At 44.6% G+C, this 10000-nt stretch overlaps 1 protein-coding gene across 1 annotated transcript in view; it reads left to right on the top strand.

Annotated features, from left to right (window-relative positions):
• Positions 1–10000, top strand: part of LOC143109314 (unconventional myosin-VIIb-like) — a 65148-nt gene that overhangs the window by 28350 nt on the left and 26798 nt on the right. Inside the window, exons 21-26 of the mRNA XM_076271967.1 lie at positions 63–254; positions 1213–1527; positions 1855–1995; positions 2225–2293; positions 2405–2541; positions 5369–5495. Of these exons, the coding sequence (XP_076128082.1) occupies positions 63–254; positions 1213–1527; positions 1855–1995; positions 2225–2293; positions 2405–2541; positions 5369–5495 (981 nt within the window). The remainder of the gene's footprint in view (positions 1–62; positions 255–1212; positions 1528–1854; positions 1996–2224; positions 2294–2404; positions 2542–5368; positions 5496–10000) is intronic.

Raw genomic sequence — 10000 nt, 5'->3', positions numbered from 1 at the left:
TCTCTCTCTCTCTCTTTCTCCCTCTTTCTCCCTTTCTCCCTCCCTCTTCCTCTCCCATGCAGGCGTTCCTGTCGGAACAGGAGCGCTTGGCCCGGGAGCAAACTGCACTCGAGCTGCAGCGTCGCCTCCAAGAGGTCCTCGACCAATCACAGGCCGCCAGTTCCAAGCCTGAGCCAATCAGTGAGCAGAATCTAGTCAAGGCAGCGTTTGACTTCCTCCCAGAAAAGAAAAATGAAGAAGAGACAAAGCATGAGGTCAGTCGAATGTCAAGGTGTCAGAGGTTACTGGGTACAACACACACACATACACAGACACACATACACACACACACACACACACACACACACGTACACAGACACACTGTTACGGCCAGCCTGTTACCAGACCGAAACATAAAGAGGGACACGGACAACAAGCTTCAAAGCAAATAATAATTTATTAAATCAACGCAAAGCAACGTTACCCAAATACAAGATGTCTAAAGGAAAATGAATGGGAGAAGTGACGTGCGTGTGTGGATGCAATGTAAGTGTCAGTAGATTATGTGAGAGACTAAATGAGTAGATTAAGAAAAGAGAGAAGTAGAGAGATCTAGAATAAAGGAGAGTGAAAAGTGCCAGTGCAAGAGAAAGTCAAAATAGGTGCCTGCATGAAAGAAGAAAAGTGCCTAATGGGAAAGAGAGGACAAGCCCATTAATATAGCAGCACCTGGTTACAGGTGCACCCAATTACCAATTAACCTCCCCAGGTCCAACCCCGCCCGTGCACTGACATGGGATGGCCTGAGTAGGGCACAGGGGGTCGTAACAACACATACACACACACACACACACACACACACACACACACACACACACACACACACACACATACACAGACACACATACACACACACACACACACATGTACACAGACACACATATACACACACACACACACACTCCAAATACATACAGGGACTCATCAATGAAGACTAGTGATAATAATGATCCACAACCAGTGTAATGCACATAGCATACATCCCTGACACACACACCCACACACACACACACACACACACACACACACACACAATCCTAATACACGCTTTCCCCTAGGGGGAGGAAAAGCCACACACACACACACACACACAATCCTAACACACACTTTCTCCCCTAGGAGGAGGAGGAGGAGGATGAGGATGAGGAGGAGGAGCCTGTGCCAGTGCCCCAGGCCAGGCAGCGTGTAGAGGAGCAGACGCACATAGAAGAGAGGGATGAGGAGGAAGAGAAGAGGAAGACGAGTGTGAAGAGGGGTGCAGAGAGGCAGAAGAGTGTGAAGAAAGAGGCGGCGGTCCCGGCGGAGGCGCTGATCCTGACCTACGCCGGCCGCACGCTCACGGAGCCGGGCGAGGAGGAGGACGGGCGCGAGGAGTTCTCGTTCGCTCGCTTCTGCGCGCAGTACTTCCAGAGTCCCGCCACCGACGAGCACATCCATCAGAGACTCCGCAAACCGCTACTGCTGCACGAGGACGAAGGGGATGCACTGGTGAGCGCACACACACACACATACACACACACACACACACACACACACACACACACACACACACACACGTTTGTGTTTGCACATGTGTGTGTGTGTGTGTGTGAGTGTTTGTTTGTTTGTTTGCTTGTATATGTGTGTGAGAGTGAATGCATCTGTGTTTGTTTGTGTGTGTGTGTGTGTGTGTGTGAGAGAGAGAGAAAAAGTCTCTGTGTGTCTGTGTTTGATTGTTTTATTTTTTTTTAAATGTAGAATTGCTTTGTTGTATTGATGCATGCATATGTGTGTGTGTGTGTGTGTGTGTGTGTGTGTGTGTGTGTGTATGTATAGGCGTGTGTGAGCGTGTGGTGGATCATCTTGAGGTTCATGGGAGATCTCCCCGAGCCCAAAGCCATTGTCACCATCTCCCCCACCAACTCCATCCAGCACAAGAGGGACCGGCGCCTCAGCAGCCTGGTCGGCTTGGACCAGGTATAGACACACTGACACACTGACCCACACACACACTGACCCCCCCCCCCCCCCCCCCACACACACACACACTGACCTGCACACACATCTCTCCCGATCTCTCTCTCTCCCGATCTCTCTCTCCTGATCTCTCTCTCCCATTCATTTCCTTTAAGGTCTTCACTGTCCTTTCAAATAAAGGCTATAAAGGGAAGACAGTGGTTTATACTAACTCATGTGCTTGTTGCAGAAAATGCTCAGAAAAAACAAAAAGCAAATAAAACTGGCTAACCGGAGGGCCTCTACTATCCCAGAGGAGGTAAGAGCACACACACACACACACACACACACACCACAGGAACAGATCTACAGGCAATTACAGAACACACACACACATATGCTTTATACTGAAAGGTGTGCGTTTTTTCAGCCCGATGGCCCCTCCACCTCAGTGGAAACTAGTAACGACATTATGATTGGAGAAGGACCAACCTTCCACCGAACAATGACATCACTGGAGAAGCTGCACGTCATTGTTGGATACGCCCTCTCAAGGCCTGGCATCAGGTGAGACAGAGCAGTGGCATCAGGTGAGACAGAGCATACGCCCACTCAAGGCCTGGCATCAGGTGAGACAGAGCAGTGGCATCAGCCCTCTCAGGGCCTGGCATCAGGTGAAACAGAGCAGTGGCATCAGCCCTCTCAGGGCCTGGCATCAGGTGAGAAAGAGCATACACCCTCTCAGGGCCTGGCATCAGGTGAGACAGCCCTCTCAAGGCCTGGCATCAGGTGAGACAGAGCATACGCCCTCTCAGAGCCTGGCATCAGGTGAGACAGAGCATACGCCCTCTCAGAGCCTGGCATCAGGTGAGACAGAGCATACGCCCTCTCAGGGCCTGGCATCAGGTGAGACAGAGCCTGGCATCAGGTGAGACAGAGCAGTGGTATCAGCTCCCGCGTGGAATAATGTGTTTCCTGACTGGCGATGGGGTCTATTATCAGTATGTAAAGGTTGGGTGAAGTAGGAGGTAACATTAGGAATCCCTGATCAATGTGATTGGTTTGGCTGGAATGAAGAGTTCCTGAATCACTATTGTGAACAAGAGAGTCAAAGTGGCATGTTAACTAAGTCAGCCCTTTCTTATGAACAAGAGAGTCAAAGTGGCATGTTAACTAAGTCAGCCCTTTCTTATGAACAAGAGAGTCAAAGTGGCATGTTAACTAAGTCAGCCCTTTCTTATGAACAAGAGAGTCAAAGTGGCATGTTAACTAAGTCAGCCCTTTCTTATGAACAAGAGAGTCAAAGTGGCATGTTAACTAAGTCAGCCCTTTCTTACTGTATGAACATGCACAAGGCTGCAGTTTTTCTCCTATTTTGAGATTATAGGAGATTAGGAATCTTATTGCTGTATGTGTGAGATTCTAGGAGATTAGGAATCATATAACTGTATGTGTGAGATTCTAGGAGATTAGGAATCATATTACTGTATGTGTGAGATTATAGGAGATCAGACAGGAATCATATTACTGTATGTGTGAGATTATAGGAGATTAGGAATCATATTTACTGTATGCATGAAATTATAGGAGATCAGACAGGAATCATATTACTGTATGTGTGAGATTATAGGAGATCAGACAGGAATCATATTGCTGTATGTGTGAGATTATAGGAGATTAGGAATCATATAACTGTATGTGTGAGATTCTAGGAGATCAGACAGGAATCATATTACTGTATGTGTGAGATTATAGGAGATCAGACAGGAATCATATTACTGTATGTGTGAGATTCTAGGAGATTAGAAATCATATTGCTGTATGTGTGAGATTATTAGAGATTAGGAATCATATTGCTGTATGTGTGAGATTCTAGGAGATTAGGAATCATATAACTGTATGTGTGAGATTCTAGGAGATTAGGAATCATATTACTGTATGTGTGAGATTATAGGAGATCAGACAGGAATCATATTACTGTATGTGTGAGATTATAGGAGATCAGACAGGAATCATTTTACTGTATGTGTGAGATTCTAGGAGATTAGAAATCATATTGCTGTATGTGTGAGATTATTAGAGATTAGGAATCATATTGCTGTATGTGTGAGATTCTAGGAGATTAGGAATCATATAACTGTATGTGTGAGATTCTAGGAGATTAGGAATCATATTACTGTATGTGTGAGATTATAGGAGATCAGACAGGAATCATATTACTGTATGTGTGAGATTATAGGAGATCAGACAGGAATCATATTGCTGTATGTGTGTGAGATTATAGGAGATCAGACAGGAATCATATTGCTGTATGTGTGTGAGATTATAGGAGATCAGACAGGAATCATATTACTGTATGTGTGAGATTCTAGGAGATTAGGAATCATATTACTGTATGTGTGAGATTATAGGAGATCAGACAGGAATCATATTGCTGTGTGTGTTTGAGATTATAGGAGATCAGACAGGAATCATATTACTGCCTTACACTAAATAAGCTTGGGATAGTTAAAGGAGAATTCCGGTGTGATTTTGACCTAAAGTGTTTTGAAACATGATACCGAGTGTGAACGTATGTCTCATAGCCCATCTCAGCTTGTCCCCTGCACTCCGAAATCTGGCGCTAGTTAGCCGATGCTACCAACAAGGCGGTCAATGGTGGTGCCTCGGCATCGGCATAGCCATGCAAATAAATCATTGTTTTACACCATTTACAAGGCTCAATGTATCTCCACACTTCATTGGTAGACTTCCGAGGGCCCTGACATTTAAAACGAGACATTGAGAACTTTGAAAAAGCACTGGTAGTTTACTTACAAGACGATTTATACAGACAGTATCTTCTCGAAGTTTAGCGTTTGCAGCCATCTTGAATTTAGTCACGATAAGTCGAGCGACGAGTAAGAATGAACAGATATGATAAGGGATCAGATTCCAAAAATAATTCCGTGGAAATGCATGGATTCCAGTTGCTGCTACTAGAAGAAACTGTAATCCATGCATTTCCACAGAATTTCCACAGCCCTCGGAAGTCTACCAATGAAGTGTGGAGATACATTGAGCCTCGTAAATGGTGTAAAACAGTGATTTATTTGCATGGCTATGCCGATGCCGAGGCACCACTATTGACCGCCTTGTTGGTAGCATCGGCTAACTAGCGCCAGATTTCGGAGTGCAGGGGACAAGCCGAGATGGGCTATGAGACATACGTTCACACTCGGTATCATGTTTCAAAACACTTTAGGTCAAAATCACACCGGAATTCTCCTTTTATTATGTGTGTGTTTTTGTGTATGTGTGTGTACTGTGTGTGTGTGTGTGTGTGTGTGTGTGTGTGTGTGTGTGTGTGTGTGGGTGTGTGTGTGTGTGTGTGTGTGTGTGTGACTGTCCACAGAGATGAGATCTTCTGTCAGATCTGCAAGCAGGTGACGAACAATAAGAATGAGCTGAGTCGTAAGAGAGGTTGGATCCTCATGGCTATTTGTCTGGGCATCTTCCCACCTACCGACCTCTTTATGAGAGTAAGACAAACCCACATACACACACACACACACACACACACACACACACACACACACAACACACAACAAAACCATACACACATGCACCATTTGAATTACTCTTTCAAATCATCAGCAACACAATGATGGGCTTTATATAAAACACTGCCGTCTTTGTGTTTCCATTTGTACAGTTCATTGCTTGAACACTATAGACCAGTGGTCTCCAATACGGTGCCCGTGGGCACCAGGTAGCCCGCGGGATGATTATGAGGCGCCCCCAACAGACCTTCTTAAAATAGCCAACAGGTCGCCAGCAGATCACGCTCTAAAAACACGCTCCATTGTAAAGCTTTCAATAGATATACTCTAGACCAGAGCCATTTTAAGAATGTATGTATAGCCATACATCTGTAACATTAAATTGATATTGGCGATAGGCTACCTTACAAATTGTATTTGCGTTAAATTTAGCCATTGGCTCCGAATCCGTTTCCCATTCAATCTTTAAACAACAACGGAAGCGGAGCGCATACACGCTGCTCGCACGCATAGACAGTAAGGGGGGAAAACTTGCTCGTCTGGCGTAGCCATTGGAAGCGTATCTTTGCAAAAGTTCTGTGGCCATTCCATGTTCGTCAAATACAGTTCTTTCATGATTATTCAAGGACTGAAAAACAATTGCTTTAGCTCACAGGCCTTTTCTCCTCCGTAAGCTACTGCCATATAATAGCGCTGAAAATTGTGTGGCATGCATGAGTGAGCAGGACTGTCCATTACCTTTTTTGTCTGATCATGGAGAGATTTCAGGTGTGCAATAACTTCAAAAAGCATCTTCATATGTTAGGGTGGTGTGGGCGATTACTATTGAAATGTTAAAACCGAAATGTCCACTGAAATCACAACAACCCCTGAATTCATAATGGTGGATATAAATTGGGTAAAAATTGTAACCTAAATTATTAATTGCACAAAAAGGTTGCTTTTTGTGTTTAAAAAAATGCAAACTTTGAAATGAACAAAACTGAACAAAAATGTTGGTAGTGTTGCATATTGATATTAAAGTATTGAAGAATCAGATGAAAATACAGTTGCTTAATAGGCTATATGAAGACTTATAGGCCTACACAATATTGATAATTTAGATAGAGATAGATAGATAGATAGATACTTTATTGATCCCCAGGGGAAATTCAAGGTCTCAGCAGCATACATACAACACAAACACATTCTTTAACAGCAGAAAGAGTAATTAAAGTATATAATATAAAAACACAACTAAGCAACAAGGACAGTAGAAGATAAAGAATATGCTAAATATACTAAAATACAAATTATACTAACACTTAATACAATATATAAAAATATGCTAAAATACAAATTACAAAAATACAAATTATAGTAACTAACACTTAATCTAAATCAATTCTAAAAAACAGTATCCACATAGTGGTGATTAATCAATCAGAGGCGCTTGCAATGACTGAGGCAGGGACTGAGCCTGTGATTCTCTGTGCATAGTAAGGTATGGTAAGATGCTCTAAGGTGCTCTGTGTGAATGAGTGTCATGGTGGTAGTGCAATGGTGATAGTGGTCATGGTGATAGTGCAAATGAGTAAGTCCAACAGTGCAACAGTGCAGAAGTAAAGTAAAGTCTATATATCTATATATTTAACTATTTATGAAAAAGTATAAGTGTGGCCACAGTTCGGCTGTGGCATGGAGGGGGGGGGGGGGGGTTATGCATATGTGCTAATGTGCTAATATAGCACGCAAACAGTGAGGCATAAAGACAGTGGTACAAGTGGCTAGTGGACAGACAGTACCAAACATGGAGGGGGTGAAGAGGCAGTCTATCTCTCCTCTTCCCTTAAGTGAGGCATTGAACAGTTCAATGGCCCTGGGGACAAATTACTTTCTCAGTCTGTCCGTTGTGCAAGGCAGTGAGCGAAGTCTCCAGCTGATCAGGCTCTTCTGCTTAACAATAGTGCTGTGGAGTGGGTGACACTCATTGTCCAAGATGTTGATCAGTTTGTTCAGGGTCCTTTTGTCTGATAGTGAAGTGATGCACTCCAGTTCAGCTCCCACTACAGAGCCAGCTTTCCTTACCAGCCTGTCAATTCGCCCCGCGTCCTTCTTCCTTGTGTTTCCTCCCCAACACACTACTGCATAGAAGAGGACGCTGGCAACAACAGACTGGTAGAACATCCTGAGGAGCTTACTCCACACATTGAAGGACCGCAGCCTCCTCAGGAAGTACAGCCTGCTCTGCCCTTTCTTGTAGAGTGCATCAGTGTTGGCTGACCAGTCCAGTTTATTGTCCAGGTGGAGACCCAGATACTTGTAGGTGCTAACCACCTCCACATTGACCCCATCAATGTGGACTGGTAGCAGAGTGGGCTTATACCTGCGGAAATCCACCACCATCTCCTTGGTCTGAAGTGTTAAGTTGAAGATTATTGAGTTTGCACCATTGCACAAAGTCCTCCACCAGGCTCCTGTACTCCTCCTCCTACCCGTTTCTGATACACCCCACAATTGCAGTATCATCAGAAAACTTCTGCATATGGCATGACTCGGTGTTGTAGCAGAAGTCAGATGTGTACAGGGTGAACAGGACTGGAGAGAGCACAGTTCCCTGTGGCGCTCTGGTGCTGCAGATCACAGTGTCAGAGAGACAGTTCTTCAGTCTGACGAACTGTGGTCGCTCGGTTAGGTAATCTGTAATCCAGGTTACCAGGTGAGCGTCCACACCCATCTGCAAGAGCTTGTCTCCCAATCTGAGGGGCTGGATGGTATTAAGTTCAGCAGCACAGGCCTTGAGTAGCCTTGGACACAGTCTGTCAGGCCCCGCTGCTTTATTGCTGCGCAATTTCTTAAGTTGGACTGTCACTTGATCTGTTGTAATGGTGAGGGGTGTAAGGGGAGGGGAGGGGAGGGGGAGGGGTGCATCTGGGATCTGTGTGTCTGATGGCTGTTGACTGAGGTCGTTGTCACCTCATTGTTCGTGATCGCCATGTGGGGGAGGGGTGCAAAATCCAGTGATGGTTGGGGTACGATAGCCTGTGATGATGGAGGTGAGTGTTGCACTGGTATTGAGGGGGTGTGAGGGTGGGGGCTGGGGGATGGTGGACAGACCACCGCCATTGGAGCTGGAGCAGGGCAGTCAAACCTGTTGTAGAAGTGGTTCAACTGGTTCGCCCTGTCCAGGCCCCCCTCCACAGAGCTTCTGTTCTTCTTCAGGCCAGTGATAACCTTCATGCAGTCCCATGTCTCCTTCAAGTTGTTTTCCTGCAGCTTCTGTTCCACCTTCTTTCTGTAATCCTCCTTAGCTTCCTTCAGCTTGAATTTGAGTTCCCCTTGCACGCGCCTCAGCTCTGCCATGTCCCCCTCTTTGAACGCCATCTTTTTCCTGTTAAGAAGGGTCTTGACATTGCTGGTTATCCAAGGCTTGTTGTTGGGAAAGCAGCGTACAGTTCTGGTGGGAACAACAATGTCCATGCAGAAGTTCAGGTAGTCAGGTGCACTGTGTGACCTCCTCTAAGTCCTCTCCATTCTGTAACACACTCAGTGTGGCAACTGGTAGCCTCTGTACTTTGGGCTTGTACATTCGCTGGAGATGAATGAGGTTGTGGTCTGACTTCCCCAGTGGGGGGAGGGGGTTTGCACTGTATGCACCCCTCGCGTTTGCATGGTCTATTGTCCTGTTTTTCCTTGTAGGGCAGTCAACATACTGGTAAAAATGTGTGTGTAAATTTGTAATTTAAAAGTAAAAATCGCATAGGCCTAATATTTAGGATGACTACCCTCACAAAAAGGGGGTGAGGGTCTGTTTGTTTCAAATGAGTAGCCCTCCATATGATTTCGGGTCTTCAGGTAGCCCTTACTCCCAAAAAGGTTAGAGACCCCTGCTATAGACACATGCTTAGACCATGCTTGCTGCTTTGCACTTTAGTTCCAATTCTTGCTCCTTTCTGCAACACACTTGCTCCTGCACGAGGCTATGCACAGAAAAATAGATCAGATGATATTAGAGCAATTTTGGTGCATCATGAGATAAATCATGGCTTGACAATTAAGGGGAAGCTGGGCAGAGAGTCCACCACATCTAAGCCTGTTTTACAGTAGTGTATTTTTGGTTTTATTTTTGCGATACTGCATTTACTTTATTGTACTGTAAAGTATAGTACTGTAATGTACAGTATTGAGGTGATGTCATTTGTAACCTTTCAATATTTTCATTTTTGTTTTTTTGTCAAAAACATAACAAAAACTGTAAGTATTGCATTGAGCTTCACAGAATGCTAACTGATAAACTAAAATTAAAGACTGCAGTGTTTTATATAAAGTACACTAGTGTGTTGCTGCTAATCTGAAAGTGTATGCAAGTGTGCAAGATGCAAGTGTGTATCATTTTGTCATCAGAGTGACATTTTGAGGATTGTTAGGTTTGATTGCAATGTTTTAATTCAACATAGATGTGAATGGTTTATTTCCCACTGTTGTGTCTTGTCGGCTTGTCTGTA

The sequence above is a fragment of the Alosa pseudoharengus genome, unplaced genomic scaffold (genome assembly GCF_046254945.1).
Source record: "Alosa pseudoharengus isolate Yale_2024_CS ecotype anadromous, Long Island Sound unplaced genomic scaffold, YU_APseudo_1.1 YU_APseudo_1.1_scf_7, whole genome shotgun sequence".
In the NCBI taxonomy this organism is placed as follows: domain Eukaryota; kingdom Metazoa; phylum Chordata; class Actinopteri; order Clupeiformes; family Clupeidae; genus Alosa; species Alosa pseudoharengus.
This window is presented reverse-complemented; position numbering and strand designations above follow the sequence as displayed.